The sequence below is a fragment of the Loxodonta africana genome, chromosome 11 (assembly GCF_030014295.1).
Source record: "Loxodonta africana isolate mLoxAfr1 chromosome 11, mLoxAfr1.hap2, whole genome shotgun sequence".
In the NCBI taxonomy this organism is placed as follows: domain Eukaryota; kingdom Metazoa; phylum Chordata; class Mammalia; order Proboscidea; family Elephantidae; genus Loxodonta; species Loxodonta africana.
The window spans coordinates 31,981,489-32,006,353 of record NC_087352.1 but is presented as its reverse complement, the minus strand read 5'-3'; the positions used below and the strand labels follow the sequence as shown (position 1 = coordinate 32,006,353).

The window sequence follows — 24,865 nt, the reverse complement described above, 5'->3', positions numbered from 1 at the left end:
ACTCTGTCCCATAGGGTCACTATGAGTCGTAATTGATGCGATGGCAATGGGCTTTTTTTTTTTTTTTTTTGGATTGAAGAAAGAGAGAGAGGACCAGTGTAGCTGGACACAAGATTAATAGGAGGGGATGGGTGGATATGTTCACTATTTTGGTTGTGGTGACGATTTCATGGGCGTATATGTATGTCAAGACTTGTCAAACTGTAAATTTTAGACACGTGCAGTTTATTGTATGTCAATTATATCTCAGTAAAGCTTTTTTTTTTTTTAAAGCTGTTAAAAAAAAATTCCTCCTAGGTTTGGGGACCAGCACTTATACCCCTTTTACATGGACCTGAAGAACCACTGTGGAAATGGGGCATTAACAGGCCTGCTTTAGTCTTGTTAAGTTTGACATAACTAAAACATATACAATTGGGAATACTGAAAAAGAAGTTAGAAAAACGTCAAACTCAGGGCAGAGGTCTTTGATTAGTAACGTAGGTAAGTCTTTCTCCTTTTTGTTATCAGTTAGGGCTATTTGCTAAAGGCAGAATCCCCAAACTGGATTTTTTCTTCTTTCAAGTGTACTTACTGGCTCACGTAATTGAGAAGTACATGGATATGCTGGGCCTGGGCTGCACTTGATTTACAGCTCCAGTGCTGTCAGACCCATATCTGAGCTGAACTTTCTCTAGTTGCCTCTGTTCTCAGGCTACACATAGCTGTAGCTCCAGAATTACATTCTTCCACCGCCAAACTCTGCATAACAAAATGAAAACGTCTCTGTCCCAGAAGCCCTACACACAGCTTCTCTTTGGTTCTTGAGGGGGTTATGTTCACTGTACTGTTATCACCGTGGCTCTGGGATAGGAAATGCCGACATGGGACCAAACTTCAGTGGCTGCCAAGTGGAGGAGGATGGGAACTAAATAAAGGAAAACCCAGGAGCTGCTGGCAGAGGGTGTAGGTGAAAAATGGATGACGAGGTGGCAATTTGCCTGTCAATTTTTTTTTTTTTTTTTTAACACTAGTCCAGCTGAATAAAACATATCTGAGTTCAGAGCCTTGCAACAACTGCTTTAGAAGGAGTCTGTCTTTGTTGTCAGCCAGGTCATCAGAAAACTGCCTACTTTGTATTGCTGTGACTCTTTGCTTTTGCTTTGACATCTGACCTCTATCTTCCATTAAGGGATTTTATTAAGAAGCAAGCCTATAAAACTTATGGTAGGGATTCAGCTGAAGATACTGCTCACTCTAGTACAGTAACTTTACAATAGTAACTATATAAAACTTTATGAAACTATACGAAACTTTCGTAACTTTAAGAAAACATTTGACATTTCTCTCAGAACCCATTAGGAAAAACATGTATCACCCAAATCACAGATCTGTCTTATGAATTAAATGTGAACCCTATAACTAATCATGTCTTCTTCCTTCTTTGGCTAAGAAGGCTGCAGTCCAATTTTCAATTCACCTTTTATAACTATAGAAGATTTTTCAGAATTAACTTAGGCACTTCCTCCCGGGCTTTGCTTTTCTCCTCTTATTTTTCTATCATCCAGATTTTCTCATCTATTTATTTTACCTCGACATACATGTATATTTGTGAGTTGTTACAAACCCTTTCTGAACAAAACAGGATATAAATTCATATTTACGTAACATTCAAATGGATTTAAATGGTTAAAGATATTTAAGTCTGCTTCCCATCTGTTAGTCTTATATTCCACTCCTACCCTAATAGCAATATGGCAATAGTCACATTTTATCTAAATTTATTATGTAGATTCCTCCTTTGATTCAACCAGAAAAAGTATGATGGGATTGAGGTAAACAGACTTGGTTTTGAATCTTGGATCCCGTTTATGTGGCCTTGAGCAAATTACTTAATCCCTTTGGACCTCAGTATCCTCATCTGTAAAATGGTAGTAATCATTCCTGCCTTGTAGGATTGTTGTATGGATTAGCAGTATTTTATGTAAAGCACTAAAACATAACAGGCACTCAAAAAAGCAGATGCTAGTAAGATATTAAATCTCAGCTTTGCCATTCACTGAACAGCTGATCTTTGGGGTTAAATAACCTGTGAGCTTGTTCCCTGTTAAATGATATGAGAAGACTGCCTAAGAGTTTTTCCAGGAATTAGAAAAATACATGTAAACATATATGAACCTGTATAAAGCACCTGGCACATAAAAAAAAACCCTTTAGTTGCCCCTAAAGGCTTGCCTCCAGTTGTGAAGATCTTACTCAACATCTCTGCTTGTTAAAATGCAACCATTTTTTAAGATTCAGTTAAATGGGTATCTTTCCTATTTATTTTTCCAACCATAATTAATCTTGACAATTTCAATGCTCTCTAGATTTTTGAAACCTCTGTAATTAATATTTTGACTAGTTCTCTTGCCTGTCTTCAGGTTCCAAGTATTTGGTGACTAGCCAGTCTTGTCTACCTTCATATTCTCTAAAAATGCTTTGCATGTAGTCGCTGACCATCATCTAATGCTTTCAATTAATTTTACTGAGAGTATCAACGTGTTAAGGCTACTTATTTAAACAAATGCCTATTCCTTCTCTGGCAATTTAGCTACTCAACCTCACCTAACCCTTTACTGCTTTGCTGTCACGTTATGGTGTCAGAAAGTCTGTGGAAGTTATTAGTGCGAGCAATAAGAAAAACACAAGATCGACGCATTTTAGATTTGACTGTAAATTTTAATGTATTACATCTGAGGAAAAGCGCATTAATCACTTCTGGCTAGGTCTTCCTCAGTCCAAGAGCAAGACTTTTGGATAAATTTAGCTTCCCAGACTTTTCGACACTATCAAGATAGCCTGTGCAGGGATGTTTCCGAAGGCCTTGCCAAAATATGGGAAGATGATGTGCCTAACAGAGTTTTCCATGGAATTAAATGATGCAAACATACGTGAACACATAAAAAGCACCTTGTTAGGTGTCCGCCAGTCGATTCCCACTCAGAGCAACCCTATGTGACAGAGTAGAACTGCTCCATAGTTTCCTAGGCTGTAATCTTCACAGGAGCTGACTGCCTGATCTTTTCTCCGCTGGGTGGGTTCCAATCGCCAACCTTCTCAGTCGAACGCTTAACCGTTGCCCCACCCGGGCTCCTTACCAGCCCGTGAAAGACGTTTACTTAATTTTAGCTTCTTTTCCTTCTTTATCCTGTTGTCTCCATCTGGAAAGCCGTTCCTCGCCGTCCTACCTGTCAAAACGCAGTCATTTCCCAAAATTCAATGGTAAGGTCATTTCCTTGAGTTGTTGCGGCCGCAGTTCCCAGCCGCGACCCGGCCTTACCCGGAGGCGGCCAAGAGGCCCGGCCTGACCAGACCGCGACCAGGCCCGAGCGCCGCGCATGCGCAGACGGCGCCGCCCCGCCCCCACCACTGGCCCGCTCGACGCCCGCCGCGGCCCGCGGGCCATGGCTCCCGCGCCGGTGTGCGCAGCCCCCGCCCTGCCGTCCCCGCGCGCCGGGGCCTCACCCCCGTGAGCCAAGCGCAGCGGCCCGGCCTGGCCCGGCCGGTCCGCGCGCCCCCGCGCCGGTCCCCGCGCGTGCGCGCCCCCGCGGTGTGAGCGGGCGGTGGTGGCGGCCGCGCACGCCGCCGGAGCCATGCCGCGGGGCCGGCCCCCGAAGCCCAAGGAGAGCAAGGCGCGCGGCGGCGACTCCGGTAAGCGCCGCGCTGCGGCCGGCCGGCGCCGTCCGCCGCGCATGTAGTCCCCGGCGGGCGGGCTGACAGGGCGGGCGGGCTAAGGCGGCCGCTCCGCCGGCGCCTGCTCCGCGACTGATCAGGGCGGAGGGAGCCGGGCGGAATGATACGGGCCGCGCCGCGGCCTGCGCCGGCCCCTCCGCCGCGGGCCTACTTTCGCGCCGGCGGGCGGCGTCCTCCCTCCTACCCAGTCCTCCTCCTCCTCCTCTCGGCCTCCTCACGCCTTCGGCCTCCTCCTCCTCAGCCAGCCTCCCCCGCCGTACTCCGCGCTTGCCCTGCCTCAGCGCACCGCCGCCGCCGGCATTATTGTTCTCCCCTCCCCCGTCCCCGTTTACCTGCCGCCGCTCAGCCGCAGGCTTGGGCTTTATTTTTTTTCCTTTAAAGTTGTGGAAAGCTCTTTCGAGCAGAAACTCATCTCCCCCTCCCCGTGCACCCCAACTAATGACGGACGGTTGAGGCGCCGACGCAGGCTCGCGACGGTCTCTCGTGGTGACGGCGCCCCCCGGACCCGGCGTCAGACCCCGACACCGTGGTCCGCGGTTCCGGGCGTCAGACCCCGACGCCGCCGTCCGCGGTTCTGGGGCGTCAGACCCCGACGTCCGGGTCCGAGGGGTCTGGGCGTCAGACACTGACGCGCCCGTCCGCGGGGACCGGGCGTCACACCTCGACGCTCCGGTCCACCGCACGCTTGCCCAAGATGTGGGGTGCTTTCTCTATATTTTTAGGTAGCCTTTAAGAGGTCCTTGTCAACCGCCTTTATTAAAGCTTCCAGCGCTGTCTCTAATTTCCTGGTTCTCCAATGTGTGATTTTTTTTCTTTTCCTTTCAGCTCCTGTAGTTGAAGAGTACGTTGAAGGCTTAAGGTCTAGAAAAAGATAGGTTCAGAGGCCCCTGGGCTGTTTGCTCTGGGCTGTTGAGTCACCAAAGGAAGGCTTAGCATTTGTGTTTATTTGAGGAGGTTTTGACTTTAAATGCAGAGAGACCTACTTGCGTTAAGAAGTGGTTTGACACAATGTGTGGCACACAGTAGGGAGAAAATATTTTCCGAAATTAATTTGATTATTGGTGATATTTTGCTAAATTAATTTGCTTTTTTTTTTTTAACAAGGAAATGGGCAGTGCCACAGAAATTCGAGAAATTTTAAAACAAAGTTGTAAAAATTTTGATGCCGAATCGTTTAATTTTCTCACAATCATAGGTGTTTATTTGCTTTCAATCGCCACCCCCGCCCTAAGCATGATTAAAACAATCCTATATTACTGCTCGGTTGTTTAGCTTGTATGACTGTTATACAGTTCTTTTTGAAGTAGAACAGCTTAATCAGATCAGAGGGCACAGGGCTTTGCTGAGTGCTGTAGTTTATATTCAGCCTGTAAAAAATACTTCGATAGGACTTAGACCCAAAATTTATGGTACCTGAAACACCCTCTGAAAATTTGAATGATTAGGGTGGCACTAAGTATTTGGAAAGGATTTTGGATGGCTACTCTAGGATTTAGTAGTTTATGCTTTGGCTTACATTTAATTTTGCTTAGCTGGTTACTTAGGTTAGTGACTGCTTGTTACACTTTTCTTGAGAATGAGTAAACTGAGGCTCATTAAAGAGCTTGTGACCAAAAGAAACAAAGATGTGAACTGGCAGTAGGCAAATGCACTGATTTCTCAGAAAATAATAAAATGGTTGGTTTTGAAAACTGCAGACTAGTATTTAATTTTATCCTCTGCAGAATGTTCAGGAAGGAAGAGTTAATGTCTAGACATTAGTGTAAAGTTAGCAACTGTCATACCAAACTAGGAGGTACTATTACTGTAATTGATAAAGTTGACCAAACTCTTGCTGTTGAATGAATTCTGACTCATAGCGATCCTATAGGAGAGAGTAGGGTCCGTAGGGTTTTGTAGGAGCAACTGGTTGATTCATAGGAGCAACTGGTTGATTGGAACTGCCAGTCTCTAGGTCAGCAGCAGAGCTCTTAACCACTGAACCACCAGGGCTCCAATAAAGTTAACAGATTTGTAAATTAGAGAAATTGTGTAGACGTAGTGTATATGAACTTCATCAAGAATATGTGCATTTCATATAACTGTGGACAGCTTGGAAAGATGTTGGTGGGATAATAGAGGTATGTAGATTTGCAGTTAGATAATTGCTCGGAATGTTGATGAATAGCTAATGTCTGGAAGGAAGTTTTTTTTTTTTTTTAAATTGTACCTTAGATGAAGGTTTACAGAGCAGACTAGTTTCTCATTAAACATTGTTTTGTGACATTGGTTGCCAACCCCACAACATGTCAACACTCTCCCCTTCTCGACCTTGGGTTCCCCAGTGCCAGCTTTCCTGTACCCTCCTGCCTTTTCATCCTTGCCCCTGGGCTGGTGTGGTCATTTAGTCTCATTTTGTTTTATGGGCCTGTCTAATCTTTGGCTGAAGGGTGAACCTCAAGAGTGACTTAAGTACTGAGTTAAAGGGGTGTCAGAGGCCATACTCTCGGGGTTTCTCCAGTCTCTGTCAGACCAGGAAGCCTGGTCCTTATTTGTGAGTTAGAATTTTGTTTTATATTTATCTCCAGCTTTGTCTGGGACCCTCTATTGTGATCCCTGTCAGAGCAGTCAGTGGTGGTAGCTGGGCACCACCTAGTTGTTCTGGACTCAGTCTGGTGGAGGCTGTGGTAGTTGTGGTCCATTAATCCTTTGGACTAATCTTTGCCTTTGCCTGGTGCCTTTGGTTTTTCTTCATTCTCCCTTGCTCCAGATGGGCTAGGACCAGTGGAGTATCTTAGATGGCCACTCACAAGCTTTTAAGACCCCAGATGCTACTCATCTATATAAGTTGTGTTATGCCAAATAAGCTAGATGTCCTCTGAGACCATGGTCCCTAGCCCTTAGCCCAATAATTGGGTCCGTTAGGGAGTTTGGATGTATCTATGAAGAAGCTTCAGTGACCTTGCCTTGGTCAAGTTGTGCAGACTTCCCCAGTATTGTGTACTGTCTTCCCCTTCATCAAAGTTACCGCTTATCTGTTGTCTAGTGTTTTCCCTCCCGAATCCTCCCCTCCCTAGTAGCCATGAAAGGTTGTTTCTTCCTCTAAATAAACCTTTTCATGAGTTTTTATAGTAGAGGTCTCATACAGTGTTTGTCTTTTTGTGATTGACGTATTTCACTCAGGATAATGCTCTCCAGATCCATCCGTGTTGTGAGATGTTTCGCAGAGTCATCGTTGTTTATCGTTGTGTAATATTCCACTGTGTGTATGTACCATTGTTTGTTTATTCATCTGTTGATGGCACTTAGGTTGTTTCTGTCTTTTTGCTATTGTGAATAATGCTGCGGTGAACATGGGTGTGCATGTATCTATTCATGTGAGCTCTTATTTCTTTAGGATATATTCCTAGGAGTGGAATTGGAAGAAAGTCTTCATAGCCTCCGTCACTACTTTGGCCTTGGCCTTATGTTGTTCAGTGTCTAATTTTTTAATATATCTTTTACTAAATATAATGTAAGATGCAGTGCTTCTCAGTTGGAAAGAGGATAGAGACAGAATGTAAAGTTTGTGTTGACATAAGGTAGGAGCCTCCTCCTTCCTCAGTCAGCCCTGTCTTACCAGATGGTATCACTATCCACTGGTTGTTCAAGCCCTAAACCTAAGATACTGTAATTCTCTTTCCTTCATTCCCTAAGACACTTCATAATTAAGCCTTGTACCTTCTACCTCAAAAATGTATTTCCAGCCTGCCCTGCTCTTTCCATTTCCAGTGGTACCACCTGGTCCAGTCATCTCTCTTCTGCAGGAGCCTTCTGTGTGTCTCTGCTAGTCTTGTCCTTCCATGAATGCACCATCTGTCAGCCTTAAAGATCTTTTTCAAAAATAAATTGAACAGCCCCACACTGATTAAAACTCTTCAATGGATTTCTGATGTCTTTAGCATAAAGTCTAAACTCCAAAAAAAAAAAAAAAAAGCCATTGAGTCAATTCCATCTGTGTGTTGCAGAGGAGAACTATACTCTGTAGGGTTTACAAGGCTGTGACCTTTTGGAAGTGGATTGTCAGGCCTTTCTTCACAGGTGCCTATGGGTGGGTTTGAACCACCAACCTTTCAGTTAGTATTTGAGCTTTTAACCATTTGCACAACGCATGGACTCCCACAGGATCCTTATTGATCTGGTCTTTGTCCTTCTGGCTCATTTATCTCTTTGCTCCAGCAACTCAGACCTTTTGTCTTGATGATGCCATATTTGTTTCTGTCTCAGCCTTTTGCCATTCTCTTTTCTGAGAATTCACCTCCTTTGTTGTGTATGTCTCAGTGCTTCAGCTTCTTCAGAGGCCTTCCTCAACCCTGTCTAAAAGTAACTTGTCCCTGTTTCACACCAGTCATTCTCTACCACAGTGGTCCACAAAGTGTGGTTCATGGACCGCTGGGGCTTCCCTGAGATCCTTTCAGGGGTCTATAAGATAAATACTTTCATAACGATACTGTTTGGCTTCTTCACTTTGTTGACATTTGCACTTATCGTACAAAAGCAGTGGTGGGTAAAACTGCTGACGCTTTAGCACGGATCGAGGTGGTAGAGGCACCCAAGTGTGAGGCTGGCTTATCTTCATATGCTGCACTCAGAAACAAGTTTAGCAACAGAGTGAATGCAGGCACAGCTCTGGGAATCCAACTGTATTCTATTAAACCAGACATTAAAATGATTTGCAATGATTTTTTTAAATTATAACTGTTCCATAAAAATATGCTTTTGTTAACATGCAGTAGGTTTATTTTTAAATGAATAAATATTTTAGAAATAGATCAGTTTTATTGTCTAATAAGGTAAATATCGAAAGATATAAACTCATGGTCTTTATAATCAATAATGTTTAAGAATAGAAAGGAGTCCCGAAACCAAAATATTTCAGGACCATTGCTTTGTCAATAACTCTTTTAATAATGTTTCTCATCATCTGAAATTCTTTATTTGTATATTTTCTGTACTACCCCATTCTGAATATTATGCCTAAGAAAACTACAGAGAGGAGAATTGAGGCTCTAAAAGGTTAAGTGACTTAGAAGGTCTACCCAGCTAGTAAGTGGCAGAGTTGGGATTTGATTCTACATTTGAGTCCAAAGCCTACATTTTGTTGTTCTGCCGTGATAAATACAAAGCTCTTCGTATGGGTTAATTCATTTATTCAACAGATATTTTTAAAGCACTTGTTGTGACCATGCTAGGTGCTGGCCATACAAAGTTGAATAACAGAGGCATGAGCTTTGCCTTTGCTCTTCAAGCTCTTCCAAGTCTGCTTCCTATGATGGTGGTGGTGGTTGTGTGCCATCGAGTCGATTCCAAATAGTAGAAGTGTGGTTGTTAGCAGCAAATGACAGGCACTTGATGGAGTCTCAGCTTCCTAGAGAAAATGATGTCAAAACTGAAACCTGAAGAAATGAATAGGAGTAGGTCCACTCAAAACACATTTCTTGAAGTAATAGTTTAGGGCATGAAGGAAGTGTCATCTCTAAGTGATGAGAGGCATTGGAGTACCTGCTCTTGCCTGACACTATCCTGAGGATAGAAAGATGAGTGCAGTAGAATTTTTTCATCATCATTATTTTAGTTTACTCTTAGTAAGCAGTAACGTGACCTTGATGGACGCCACATCTTGAAATCTTCTATGATGTCCACCTTTTTTTTTTTTCCAACAGACTGGCAAAATTTTTTTCCGTAGCTTGTACCTTTGCTTGGCCTCCTGCTAGGTTTCTTTTTGCTGTTGGAGGGATATTTTTAATATTTACTTCATTTCCAGAGAGCTGAGACAGGCAAACCTTGAGCCAAATAAATCAACAAGTTCTTTCTTGCTTGGATTATCAGTTCAGGCCATTTTAGATTTTCTTGGATGAATTCAGGCATGCTATGTGCTTCCCTCCAAGGAGAGGACTACTAGGATAAACCAGAAGTAATAGACCTTTAACTTTTTACAGGTCAGCAGGAGGTGTAGTGTCCTCAGGTTTTAAGGTGACTAGATGGTTTTTTTTTTTTTTTTTAGATGGAGTGCTCCTTTGCTTCGGCAGGCAAAACTAGGTACTGTTGGTGGGTGGTGATTAGGGAGAGACAGTTCTGCTTAAAATAGTAACTTTCTGACATCAGGTACATAAGGATGACAAGATTTCTTCGTAAAGAAGCACCCTCGACTCTCCGTAACTGAACTCATTAGGTAGGCAGAAGCTTGGTATATTTACTATTTTGAGGGAAGTATGGCGCAAAAAAAAAAAAAAAAAAAAAATTTTTTTTTTTTTTAATAGCGCAATGATTAAGCCTTGGGCTGCTAACCAAAAGGTCGGTGGCTTGAACCCCCATCTGGTCTGAGGGAGAAAGATGTGACTGTCTGCTTCTATAAAGATTTACAGCCTTGGAAACCCTGTGAGGCAGTTCTACTCTGCCCTCTAGGGTCACTGTGAGTCAGAACTGACTTGAAGGCAACAGGCAGGTTTGCTTTTTGGTTTTATGATTAGTTAACTTCTAAAGATTTTATGATCCTGGAGGCAAGTAGCGAGCTAACATGGGTACAGAATCTTTGTCTTTTACACAAAGCTAGTTTTACAGAAAATTGAGCAGATGATATAGACAGTTCTTACATATGTGGTCTCTCCCCCTTTCCCTATTATTAACATCTTGCAGTAGTATCGTGTATCTGTTACAATTGTTGAACCAGTATTGGTACACCATTATTAACTAAAGCTCGTAGATTATGTCGTTGTTGTTAGGTGCCGTCGAGTCGGTTCCGACTCATAGCGACCCTGTACACAACAGAACGAAACGCTGCCTGGTCCTGCGCCATCCTTACAATCCTTGTTATGCTTCAGCTCATTGTTGCAGCTACCGTGTCAATTGACCTTGTTGAGGGTCTTCCTCTTTTCCGCTGATCCTGTACTCTGCCAAGCATGATGTCCTTCTCCAGGGACTGGTCCCTCCTGACAACATGTCCAAAGTATGTAAGATGCAGTCTCACCATCTCTAAGGAGCATTCTGGCTGGACTTCTTCCAAGACAGATTGTTCATTCTTTTGGCAGTCCATGGTATATTCAATATTCTTCGCCAACACCACAATTCAAAGGTGTCAACTCTTCTTCAGTCTTCCTTATTCATTGTCCAACTTTCACGTGCGTATGATGTGATTGAAAATACCATGGCTTGGGTCAGGCGTACCTTAGTCTTCAGGGTGACATCATTGCTCTTCAGCACTTTGAAGAGGTCCTTCACAGCAGATTTGCCCAATGCAATGCGTCTTTTGATTTCTTGACTGCTGCTTCCATGGCTGTTGATTGTGGATCCAAGTAAAATGAAATCCTTGACAACTTCAATCTTTTGTAATGTATTTGCAATGAAGAAGTTGTTGGTCTTGCAAAATTCTATCATTCGATCTCCGGCATTGTTTCTGTCACCAAGGCCATATTTTCCAACTACTGATCCTTCTTCTTTGTTTCCATCTTTAGCATTCCAATCGCCAATAACTATCAATGCATCTTGACTGCATGTTTGATCAACTTCAGATGCAGCAGTTGATAAAAATCTTCTATTTCTTCATCTTTGGCCCTAGTGGTTGGTGCTTAAATTTGAATAATAGTCGTATTTACTGGTATTCCTTGTAGGCATATGGATAGTATACTATCACTGACAACGTTGTACTTCAGAATAGATCTTGAAACGTTCTTTTTGATGATGAATGCAACACCATTCTTCTTCGAGTTGTCATTCCCAGCATAGTAGACTATATGATTGTCCCATTCAAAATGGCCAATACAAGTCCATTTCAGCTCACTGATGCCTAAGATATCGATGTTTATGCATTCCATTTCATTTTTGATGATTTCCAATTTTCCTAGATTCATACTTCATACATTCCAGATTTTGATTATTAATGGATGTTTGCAGCTGTTTCTTCTCATTTTGAGTTGTGCCACATCAGCAAATGAAGGTCCCGAAAGCTTTACTCCATCCACATCGTTAAAGTCGACTCTACTTTGAGGAGACAGCTCTTCCCCCGTCATCTTTTGGGTGTCTTCCAACCTGGGGGGCTCATCTTCCAGCACTATATCAGAGAATGTTCTGCTGTTATTCATAAGGTTTTCACTGGCTAATGCTTTTCAGAAGTAGACTGCCGGGTCCTTCTTCCTAGTCTGTCTTAGCCTGGAAGCTCAGCTGAAACCTGTCCTCCATGGGTGACCCTGCTGGTATCTGAATACTAGTGGCATAGCTTCCAGCATTACAGCACCACACAAGCCCCCACAGTACGACAAACTGACAGACACGTAATAGATTACGTTAAGAGTTCACCATTTGTGTTGTACAGTTCTATCAGTTTTGATAAATGCATAATACCATATATCCACCATTATGTAGAATAGTTTCGATGTCCTAAAACTCCCCTGTGCTTGGCCCATTCAATTCTTCCCCCTCCCTTCAAACCCCTGGGAACCACTCATCCTTTTACCATCTGTAGTTTTGTGTTATCCAAAATGTCACATATCGTAATCATACGGCAAATACCCCTTTCAGACTGGCTTCTTTCACTTAGCAATACGCATTTAAGGTTCTTCCATATCTTCCTGTGTCTTGATAGGTCATTTATTGCTGAATAATATACCATTGCATGGATGGACCCCAGTTTGTTTATCCATTCACCTACTGAAGAACATTTTGGTTGCTGTGACAATTTTGAATAAAGCTGCAATAAACATTAAAGTACAGGTTTTTGTGAGAACATAAGTTTTCAACTCAACTCATTTGGGTGAATGCTTAGAAGTGAGATTGCTGGATCATATGAGAAGTTTATGTTTAGCTTTGTAAGAAAGGAGCCTTGGTGGCGCAGTGGTTAAGCGCTCAACTACTAACTGAAAGGTCAGCAGTTCCGACCTACCTGCCACTCCGTGGAAGAAGGATGTGGGCTTTTGTGAAGATTACAGCCTTGGAAACACTATGGGGTAATTCTACTCTGTCCTATAGGATTGCTGTGAGTTGGAATTGACAGCAATGGGTAGCACTGTAAGAAACTGCCAAACGTCTTTTAAAGTGGCTGTAACATTTTTCATTCCCACTAGCAATGAATGAAAGTCTCTGCTGCTCCACATCCTCGTCATCGTTTGGTATTATCAGTGTTTTTGGATTTTGTCCGTTCTAATAGTTGTGTAATGACATCTCATTGTTGCTTTAATTTGAGCTTTCCTAGTTACGTGATATTGAGCATCTTTTCATTTACTTATTTGCTCTATGTCTAACTTCTTTGGTGAGGGATTGTGTATCTTTTTATTATGGAATTATAGACGTTCTGATAGATGCTGAATATGAACTTTTTGTCTTTCCTGTTTACTCTTTGGATGATACCTTTTGATGAAATAAGTTCCTAATCTTAATGTTGTCCCATTTATCAGTCTTTTCCTTTATTCTTAGCACTTTTGTGATGTATTTAAGGAACTTCGGATAACTCTATCCATGTGGATAGCCAGTTAGTCTGCAGTATGTATTGAGAAATCAGGTGAGTGTACAGGTAGTCCCTGACTTACGTTGGGGTTCCATTCCAACGACTCTGTTGTAAGTCGGTTCTGACATACATTGGATACTTTTTTTTTTTAGTTTTCGTTGTTATTGCCTTTACTTACCAGTATTTTTATAAATCCCATTTTTACTTGTCTTTGGGGGTTGGAAACATTGTATGTAAACTTACAGAAATATTTTAATACATACATACCTAAAAAATACACAGATTATGAAAATTTTCTCTGACGATGAAGAGTTAGATGACATTGGCGATTTGTCAGTTGGGGTAATAACTCCACTTGTGGAAGGTTCTGGATTATCTGGAGTATCCCTGGGAATTTTCTAGTCAGAAAATTTTCTAGTCACAAAATTAATGGGAGTTGCTTGTATGGTCCTTTTCTTTTTTTTTTTTTTTTCATAAATTTCATGATAACATCTGCTTCCCAAATCTGCCTGTCAACTTTAACAGTGATCAGCGTTTGAGCCCATGTTTTCAAGCAACTGAAGCCCAATTTAGTTTTAAAAAAGCTCCAGCTAATCCTTTCACTGTAAAAAAATTTTGACGGCTTCTCTCCTTCCTCTTCCTCATTATTTCTTTCTTCTTCAGCATTTCTTTCCTCTTCAGAATTCATTAGGTTCTGGTCTGTCAGTACCCCTTCTTTGTGAACCATGAGCTGTTCTATATCAGTGAAATCAATCAAGTTCTAATTTCAGTGTTCCTGCCATATGGACGATTTTTCCACCCGTCTCTTTCATCATATTATCCTGATCAAGAGCTTGGAGCGTGTTCACATAACTCAGCAATTTTTTCCATATCCCCTCCCTGCACACATTTTTCTATAACTTCCTTCTAGGAAGACACAATGTTCAGATATGCTGTAGGTTGTGTGACTCGTCATAACTCGGATATATTGTAAGATGGTTACTATCTGTATATGTGAAGCACTGTTTCTGTACATGATTATGTTCTTTATATTTTTTCTACTCAGTATCACACTATCGTAATTACTCTGTGCTTACTCTGAGCCTTGATATCTGGTAGTTTTAGTCCACCAGCTCTGTTTTCTTTGTGTGATTATCATGATTATTCTTGGTGCTTTGCATTTTCATATAAATTTTAGAATCAGCTTGTCAATTTTCACCAAGAAACTAGCTGGAATCTTGATTGAATTGGATTGAATCTACCTTCAGTTTGGGGAGGAATAAAATCTTTATAATCTTGAGTGCTCCAATCCGTGAACATGGCATATCATGTCATTTATTTTGTTGTTGTATGCCGTCTAGTCGATTCTGGCTTATAGTGACCACATAGGACAGAATAGAACTGTCCCATAGTGTTTCCAAGGCTATAATCTTTATGAAAGCAGATTGCCAGGTCTTTTTTCCCACCAAGCCTCAGGTGGATTCCACCTTTTCATTAGCAGCGGAGCTCCTAACCATTGCGTCACCAGGGCTCCTTGTCGTTTTTGTAACTCACTATTTTCTTTCTAATGTTTTTTGGGGTTTCACGGCAGAGGATTTACACAAATATTGTATTTCATGTTTTTTGATACCATTGTTTATGGTATTTAAAAAATTTCATTTCCAATGCTAAATTATAGGGATGTAATTGATTTTTAAAAATTGATCTTCTATCCCATATCTTTTACATATTCATTTGTTATTTTAGTAGTTTATTTGTAGATTTTTTTGGAATTACCACATGATCACGTTTGTTAATAGATTTATTTCTTTTACAATAATTAACTGTTTTATTACATTTTATTTCTTGCTCATTGTACTGGGGAGGACTTCTACTATAATGTTGAATAAGTGTGGTGAATAATGGACATCTTTGACTTGTTTCTAATTATAGGAGGAAAATTATTCAGTTATTCTATTTTATTCATTAAGTAGGATGTTTGCTGTAGGTTTCTTTTCCTTTTTTTGGTGGATAATCTTTTATCAGATTAAAGAAGTTTCCTTTTATTCCTAATTTTCTATTTTTTTTGTCACGATGGGTGTTGAATTTTATCAAATGTTTATTTTGCATTTATTTAGGTGATAATGCGATTTCTCTTCCTATTTTTGTTAATGAGGTGAATTACATTGATTTTCCCAATGTTAAGCCATCCTTGCATTCCTGGAATAAAATGCTATATATCTGTACTTGATTCGCAAATTCTTTGATGTTTGCCTCTATGTTTATGAGACACTTTGACCTGCATCGTTTTTCCTCACATTGCCTTTCTCAACTTTTGATATTCATTTATTGCTGTCTTCAAAATATGTTTTGAAATCTTACCTCTTTTTCTTTTCTCTGTATGTGTTTGTATAAGTTGGCATTGTGTTCTTATATATTTGGTAGAATTCTCTGTTGAAGTCATCTGAGCTTTAAAAATTTCTTTGGGGAAAAATTTTAAATGTAGATTCAATTGTTTTAATAGATATAGGACAACTCTAATTTTCTTTATCTCTTGTGTCAGTTTTGGCAAGTTTTTTTTCCTAAGAATTCCTCTAAATTTTTAAAATTTATTAGCAAAAAATTGTTCATATAATTCATGCATCTTTTTATGTCTGTAGCTTTTGTAGTGATGGCCCCACTTTTTCCTGACATTGTAAATTGTGCTTTTTCTTTCTTTGTCTTGCTGGAGTTTATCAATTTTATTATTTTTTTATTATTTCAATTATATCAATTTTATTATTTGGCTTGCAGTTTAACTTGTACATATTTGTTGTATATTCCACTAATTCCTTCTCTTCGTGTCTTTCCTTCTACTTTCTTTAGGTTTTTTTTTTTTTAATTGCTTTTTGGTTAGAACAAAACCTATGGCTGTCGAGCCAATTCTGACTCCCAGTGACCCTATATAGGACAGAGTAGAACTGCCCCATAGGATTTCCAAGGAGTGGTTGGTAAATTTGAACTACTGACCGTTTGGTTAGCAGCATGCATACTTAAATAATTTTTCAGCCTTTCTTGTTTTCTAATATATGCATTTAAGTCTACAAATTTATACAGTTTGAACTGCATCTCAAGTTTTGAAATAGGATATATATATATAATTCTTTAAGATAATATTTTATTATGCTTTTGGTAAAAGTTTACACAGCAAGATAGGTTCCTGTTTGACAATTTCCATACAAAAATTGTTCAGTGGCATTAGTTACATTTTCCGTCGTGTGTCAACATTCTCTTTGTGTTCTGGTCGATCCATTTCCGGTGCTCTAAATTCCCTGCCTCCTTATCTTCTCTTTGCTTTAGAGTAAATGTTAACATTTTGGTCTCGTACGTATGATTTTTTTAGTAGAGCATTGTTCTGGTCTCAGGGTAGATGAGGTCGTGGCTCTTGTAGGCTGTCAGTCTTGAAGATTTGCTTCTTCTCTGAGATTTTGGTTGCCTTCTTATTCTTTTGCTCCTGACCAGTGACCAGTAAAAAAAAAAAAGTAGGGACCAATAATTCTACTGTAGGTAGCAGCTCACAAGCTTTTAAGACCTAGATGCTACTCACTTCACTAGGATGTAGACCATGAACTTTATGAACTATATACCAGTTGACTGACTTACCCCATGAGACTATGGCCCTAAGCCTCCAGACCTAGAAAACCAATTTTGAGAGGTATTTGTTTGGTTTCGTCTGAGGGGTATCTGTAGTTGTGTCTTCATTGAATATATGTGCCTGCATGCATATATTTGTATTTACACGTACATACAGATACTTCTTTCTGTTCTCACATATGTATACACCCTGTACCTACCCATATAGCTGTATGCCTATACCCATCTGTTTGTAATCCTAGACTTTTTCGGTCTTTGTTGAAGTTGTTGAGATCTTATGTATGTTCAATTCTTTAGTACAGGCATCTTTTCTCTTAAGCACTTCACATGCTATTGATATGGTATATTTTTATCTTCATCCATTTCAATATATTTCCTGATTTCTATCTTCTTTGACTCATAAGTTACCCAAAAGGGTGTGGCTTAATTTCCAGACATTTGGGGATTTTTAAATTGCCTTTTTTGTTTGTTTGTTTTATTTCTCGTCTAACTGCTTTGTTATCAGAGAACATACCTTGAATTATTTTAATCATTTGAAACTTGCTGAGGCCTGTTTTGTGTTCTGTGGCTATAGATGGTAATGTTACATGTGTACTTGAAAAGGATACATATTGTATTGTTGGGTGCGGTATTCTATATGTATATACAGTGAACCCATGTTGTGTTGTTGGGTGCAGTGTTCTATATGTGTATATAGTGAAGCCATATTGTGTTGTTGGGTGCGGTGTCCTATATGTATATGTAGTGAATCCTTACTACTATTTTTTGTTGTTGCTCTCTGTTTTCTGTCAATTACTCATAAAAGTGTATTAAAGTCTCCCACTATGATTGTAAATTTGTCTATTTCTCCTTGTATTTCTGTTAATTATTGCTTTATATATTTTGAACGTATGTTATTAAGCATATTAATTTAGAGATGTTATAGCTTCCCAGTGTATTAATGGTTTTTTCATTATGAAGGATCTCTCTTTATCTGTAGTTATGCTTTTTGCATCAAAGTCCACTTTGTCTGATATTAACATAGCTGCAGCACCACTGTGGCCTTGGCTAGTGTTAGAATGGTATTTCTTTTTCCATTCTTTACTGTTGGTCCTTCTACTTTTATATGTAAGTTGTGTTTTGCAAGCAGCATATAGTTGGCTTTTCCTTTTTTTTTTTCTTAGTACGGTTTGATAATCTTTGTGTTTTAATTTACATGTTGAGCCTGTTACACTTAAGGCAATTTTTGATATACACCTTCTCCTCACTTATCAGCTGTCTCATTAGCTGGCATTTAGCATTTATGACAATAGTAAAAAAATCTGCTATCCAACTATTTTGCACATTAATGACGAACATCTGACAGTAACGAACGCCGAACTTCAAGGTTAGAGTAACACTGGCTTTGATGCTTAAGATTATGTATCAGCTTGGTTGGATTATGATTCTCAGTGGTTTGGCAGTATGTAATGATGTAATTTGGCAGTTATGTAATGATGTCATCATCTTCCATTTTGTGATCTGATGTGGTCAGCCTCCATTTTCACATAACACTGATTTCACATAATGACCTGTTTTGGAGCCTAACCATGTCCATAAATGAGGAGAGGGTGTATTTGGGTTTATATCTAACATCTCATTATTAGTTTTCTACTTGAGTTGCTCATTTTATCTTCCTTTTTCTTTTGGTTCAATATTTTTTTCCTTTTTAATTTTTTTTGTTGTTGAGAATATACACAGCAGAACATACACCAATTCAACAGTTCCTTTCCTACATGTACACTTTTGTGACATTGATTACATTCTTCAAGTTGTGCAACAATTCTCACTCTCCTTTTCCAAATTGTTCCTCCTCCATTAACATAAACTCACTGCCCCCTAAGTTTCCTATTTAACCTTTTTAGTGGCTGTTGTCAATTTGAACCCATATAGATAGTTGTTAAAAAGAAGATATGGAATGTGTGGCTAATTGCCTCCATGAACAGCTGCCTCTTTTGCCATGAGACCAGAAGAACTGGATGGTGCCTGGCTACCATTATGGGATGCTTTGATCAAAGATTCTATAAAAGAATCCTGATCAAAAGGGAGGAAATGCAGAACAGGATTTCAAATTCTTATGGACTCCAGACTTTCTGAAGCCATGAAGGCTGAATGAACACCTGAAACTATTGCCCTGTGATAACCTTTAAACCTTAAACCAAAAATATTCCCTGAAGCCTCTTTAAAATCAATAAAGTACTTTTTAAATTCTATTTATCTCTCTCCATTAGCCTGTTACTTACACATTCTTTTACTGTTCTTTAGTGATTGACTTAGAGAATACAATGTGATTCTTGACATATTACAATTTAATATAAGTCAGTGCTTTTACCACTTGCCAGAAAATAGTAGGACCCTAGATTACTTTAATTCTATTTGCTGCCCTCTCCCTGTGCCTTTTGTAGTATCACTGTCATGCATTTTAATTCTACATAAATCTTAGTCCTCAGAACATTTATTATTTATTGTTGGAAACTGCATATAACGTATGTTTACACATTATGTTATGTGGTAAACTACACACAACACAATTTACCATCGTAACCACTTTGTACAGTTCAGTGGCATTACATACATCAACATGTTGTACAACCGTCACCACTATCTACTGTCACAACTTTTCATCACCCCAAAAGGAAAACCTGTACCCATTAAGTAGCTATTTTAGCTGGCTATAGAACTCTAGGTTGGGTGTTGTTTTCTTTTAGCCTTTTTTAAAAAAGGATATTCCAATGTATTCTGGCTCCCATTGATTTGTTGAGAAGCCAGCTGTCAGTCTTGTGTTTGCTCTTTTGAGAGTAGTGTGCCCCATTTTCCCCTGTTCCCCTCCTATCTGCTTTTAGGAATTTATTTTTCAGCAGTTTTACTATAATGCGTCACTGCAGACCTTTTAACCACTACACTACCAGGGTTTCCACAATGAGTCTAGATAAGGGTTTCTTTGCATTTATCTTGAGGGAGTTCATAGAACTTCTTGAATCCCTGGGTACATATCTTTAATTAGTTTGTTTTAGAAACATCTCAGCCATTTTGTCTTCAAACAGTGCCCTTATCACATATTTGTTCATTCCCTGCCTCTGTGGTTCAAGTTACATGTGTTTTAGACATTTTTTTATCGTTCACTGTGTTATTTCCTATTATTGTTTTTGGTCTCCGTTTTCCAATTATTTCATTATTGAAGGTGCCCTGGTAGTGCAGTGATTAAGCACTCAGATACTAACCAAAAGATCGGCTGTTTGAACCCACTAGCTGCTCTGAGGGAGAAAGATGTGACAGTTTGCTTCTGTAAAGATTACAGCCTTGGAAACCCTGTGGGTCAGCTCTACTCTGTCCTGTAGGGTCTCTATGGATCAGAATTGACTCAACAGCTACAGGTGCGGTTTTTATCTAGGGCAGGAGTTGGTAAACTTCCTTTGTAAAGGTCCAGATAGTAAATGTTTTAGGCTTTGTGGATCATAAGGTGTCTGTGGCAACTACTCAAATCTCCTGTTGTTATTTGAAAATAGCCATAGGTAATACATAAACCACTGGCCTTGGCTGTTTCAATGCAACTTTGTTTTCAAAAACAGGCTGGGCCATAGTCAACTCCAGATCTAGGGATAAGACAGGAATAGTGAAGAAAGTTATCTATTTATAACACTTTACTTTTAATTGAACTTTACATTGATATATAACATACAGAGAAGAACACAGTCTTAAGTGTTCAGCTCAATGAATTTTCAGAGACTCACTCTTGTAACTAGCACCAAGGTCAAGAAATAGGACATTAACAGTCCCCTAGAAATTCCCATTGTGCTACATCCCAATCGGTACCCTCATAAGACTAACCAATGTCCTGATTTCTAACAACATAGATTAGTTTTGGCTATTCGTTGGCATTTTTGGTCAATATGTTTGTGAGATTAATATGTATTGTATATAACTCCTTCTCATTTTTAAAACAGTATTCCATTATATGAATGACTCCAATTTTTTATCCATTCTACTATGAAAGGCATTTGGATTGCTTTTAGTTGCTGGCTGTAATAAATAGTGTACGTTGTATGCATTTCTGTTGGGCACATACTTAGGAGTGGAGTTGCAGGCTATACGGTATGCAAGTGCTGAGGTTTGATTGATACTGCGAAACAGCTCTACGGAGCAGTTGTCGCTATTTTCACTTTCTAGCAGTGTACAAGATTTCCAGTTGCTCTGTGTCCTCATCAAAGTTAGTATTATAGTATTATCTGTCTTTTTAATTTTAGCCATTCTGATGGTTGTGTACTTAAAAAAAGTTTTTTTTTTTTGTATTTTTGTTTCACATCACTATATTCACCACTATATTTGCATTACTGCTTTCATTACTATATCCAATCTTTTGGTTAAAACACTTGTTACCGAGTTCTTCACACACAGTTTTCCAATAGATATTTTATTTGTACCTTCCAAAATATTTCTTACCATACAGACTTTTCCAAAAGGAATAATAATATTAACTGATGTGGTCACAACAATCATTTTATTTGGGCCCAGGGAATCATAAAACATTTTCACTATTAGTTTAGTGCACAGACTTTGAAAGTGTAGTCTTTGAGCAAAATGGGGCTATAGCTAAAAATAAGTAAAAAAAAAAAAAAAATGCCTTTTCTTAAGCAGAGTCATTTTGTGAATGAAGTCACATTTTCTGAACTACGTTAATATTTCTTGAAACTGGAATTTACCTTTCTCAGGGATCTGCCAGAAATGTTTGTGTAGCTGTTGCCTGTATTCTCCTTCCTTGTCTCTGCCCTGTCTCCTACAAAGTCCCCACCCTGCTTCCTAGCTTTTGGGACTTCATCCCTGATTTAATGTTGACACCATTGTAGGTGAGGAGGACTGTTGGGAAATCGCAACTGCAGGCTGTTTTCTCAACCCAAAAACCCGTTGCTGACAGTCGATTCTGACTCATTGCGACCCTATAGGACAGAGTAGAGCTGCCTCATGGAGTTTTCAAGGCTGCAGTCTTTATAGGAGCAGATTGTCAGGTCTTCCTTCTGCGGACTTGCTAGTAGGTTCGAACTGCCGACCTTTCAGTTAGCAGCTGAGTGCTTAACCGGTTCACCAGGAGAGCTCCATGTTTTCTCAAAACAGGGGCTTAAAGGTCTGTAGAACATGGTGAGTGCCTTTGTCTACCACTTGCAAGCTTGGAAAGTAGAGCTACTTGGGACATTATATTAACCCCACCCTGCTCCCAAATTTCAAAAGTTCAATGTTTTTGGATCAAATTTGATACAAAGAGTTGTATGTGATGTATTTCTAGTCTTTATGGCTAATGCGTATAATACATTTATGCTAAAATGATAAGACTTCGTGTATAATTAAGGAGTCGTGGAGATTTATGGCATCTTTTATGATATTCTTGATGATTTTTGAGATTCCTGTGATACATTATTTGTCATATTTATTCCTACTTGAAAGTATTTTAAGTTTGTAGCAGCTTACCTGGGTGGGCTTATAGAAAGAAACACATTGCAATCCCTTGTCTTTCTAAACCCTAACTACGCAAGAGAACAAGTTTTTTTCTAATCAGCAGTTTTTAGAGACAGATTTAATTAGTGACTTTGCATTTAAATGCTTTTATTTTTCTACTAGAGGTTTGTTTACTGAGTTATTTAAGAAACTGTATTATTGGTGAACTCTCCAGATGGCTTAGAGGCAAAATGTCTCAGTGATTTGTAGTGATTTCGAAATAGTTTTAAGTAGGTATGCAAGGCTTAAGAACCATCCTTAGGCTTTTGTGTGTGTTTATGTGTGTGGACCAAATCTCGGGAGCTTAGTTTCAGGTTTCTAACAATCCTCCTAACAGAATTCTTTTTGCTAGAGTCTCAGTCATCTATCTCAACAGCTCTCATTTCTAATTTAGAAACAAGTCCATTTTTACCATCACCTAAAATCTCTCATACATTTCTGATATAACTTGGTTTTTAAACAATAACCAAACAATTTAGTTATTTTTATGTGACAAGAATAACAACAGGTGCTTATTGTCTATACTTATGCGATTTTATAGATGGAGTTTTAACATTGAATGCGGAGAACACTAATTATGCCTACCAAGTTCCAAACTTCCATAAATGTGAAATCTGTCTGCTGTCTTTCCCAAAAGAGTCTCAGTTTCAACGCCACATGAGGGATCACGAGCGGAATGACAAGGTATGTATTTTCAAGAGGGACGTCGGAAATGTGAGCGTTGAAACTGGACGTATTGTGAAAACTCGCATGTCAAATTGAATTTTTTTTTCTAATTTGTTTTGCAGCCAAGCTTTTAACCACTACAAGCTTGAGTTTTTTCTTACGATTTGGATTCCTTACTTGTAGCATATAGCCTATAAACCAATAAATATTTTGACTTTTTAAGTTATGTTTATGATCCCAGCTAGCATCAGATAATGAGAGAACAGGAGGGCTTGTCATAGTGTGTCTGTCTATTGATTGAAGTTATTTATGAATGGACAAAGGAATATTTTAAAAAGGTGATTTTTTAGGAGCTTCCATTTCTTGCTTGACTAAACACAGAATTGATGTTATCTTGAAGTGTTTTTCTCCCCCAGGAAGTTTTACCCTTAATGGTCTTGCATTTTAAAAGGACATTCTGGATGTTTTAGATTGTACTTCAGTAGAGGAACAACACTATCTTAAATAGAATCCCTTGTGGGGTATGCCAAGAATTTTAATGTCTTAATGGAATGATTTATCTGATAGATGGAAAGTGGCAGTTAAAACTACACTCAAAATAGTGACTGCTGAGTCTTTTTTAGATAGGAGAATATAAGCCAGGGAACTATTTGAGGCCAGAAAATCCAGGGCTTTCCTTCCTGTAGAATAGGGTGTGACCAGTTCAGGCTTCATTTTCAGCCTCACTAGTAAAAAAATCACTAGTAGAGTTGTTATAACTGTAACAATATAATACTGATTTCACTGCTCACTGGTATTATCCTCTCATGTTGAAAATCTGTAAATACCAATATATTGATGCTACCTCAGAGAGAAATACCAGGGATTACTTTATCTTTCTACAAGTAGGTGGCAGGATACTGTCCATTTTGGAAAATTTTAGACTGAGATATGCAACTTTGGTAAAAATCTGGTAAAATTTGATGTACGATTACATGATTTTGGTTAGAAATAGAAGCTAATAAGTTGAAGTTCTTCAAATATATTTCCATAAAGACTACAACCTGATACACCTGTGCACAGCATTTTTCATTAGAGGTATTTTCTACATGTAGGTGTTGTCCTTTCAGAAGGGTTTATTCAATTCAGATTTAGAAGAGACTTTAGAGGTTTCTCAGAAAGATTGTTCATATGTTATCATACTTGTTAATGTTTTAATAACAGTATTAAAGAAAGCATCTATGGAAAGATTGTATTTCAGTGGCTTCTTTACTTTTCTCTCCAAATAGCCACATCGATGTGACCAGTGCCCCCAAACATTTAATGTTGAATTCAACCTGACGCTTCATAAATGCACCCACAACGGGGAAGACCCTACCTGTCCTGTGTGTAACAAGAAATTCTCCAGAGTGGCTAGTCTCAAAGCACATATTATGCTGCATGAGAAGGAAGAGGTAATAATTTTGCCATATACTTTGTTAACTGATTTTTCATATGCATTTGACCCTAAATCAGGGGGATTTTAGCTATGAACTAGTTTAAAAAGCCTTTCGTGTAGGTTCAAGGAATTAATTATCATTCAGTTTGCCTTGGCCAATCTCTAGTTTATTGATGAAAAATTATGTTTTCTGGCTATAACAATACCTTAGGGCAGAGAGATCTTAATGTGTAGTGTATTTGAAGGATCATAGTGTACCCATGCTGGCTAGCAGAGCCCACCCTCTCCCCCACGTGTTTTTTTTTTTTTAAAACAGAAATTAACTTCCATGGGACTCTGCAGTAGCCAAAAGTGATTCTTCAGCCTCTGAAGATTGTAGAATCTCTTCACATGGCTCCTGGATCCCCTGACCCGTGGGTACCTGGAAAAAAAAAAAGGAAGAAATTCATAGATGGTCCAAAATAGTCTGTATACTAATGTTAATAGTCTTATAAGGTTTACAGTCATGTAGAGCCTTG

At 39.2% G+C, this 24,865-nt stretch overlaps 1 protein-coding gene across 2 annotated transcripts in view; it reads left to right on the top strand.

Annotated features, from left to right (window-relative positions):
• The first annotated feature begins 3,584 nt into the window (after positions 1-3,584).
• ZNF236 (zinc finger protein 236) overlaps positions 3,585-24,865 on the top strand; it is a 110,755-nt gene continuing 89,474 nt past the window's right edge. For both annotated transcript variants that reach the window (XR_010323427.1, XM_064294380.1), the window contains exons 1-3: positions 3,585-3,672; positions 22,806-22,948; positions 24,199-24,363. Coding sequence is in view for 1 of the 2 variants with exons in the window: in XM_064294380.1 (XP_064150450.1) it covers positions 3,615-3,672; positions 22,806-22,948; positions 24,199-24,363 (366 nt within the window). In the remaining variant the exon portion in view is untranslated. The remainder of the gene's footprint in view (positions 3,673-22,805; positions 22,949-24,198; positions 24,364-24,865) is intronic.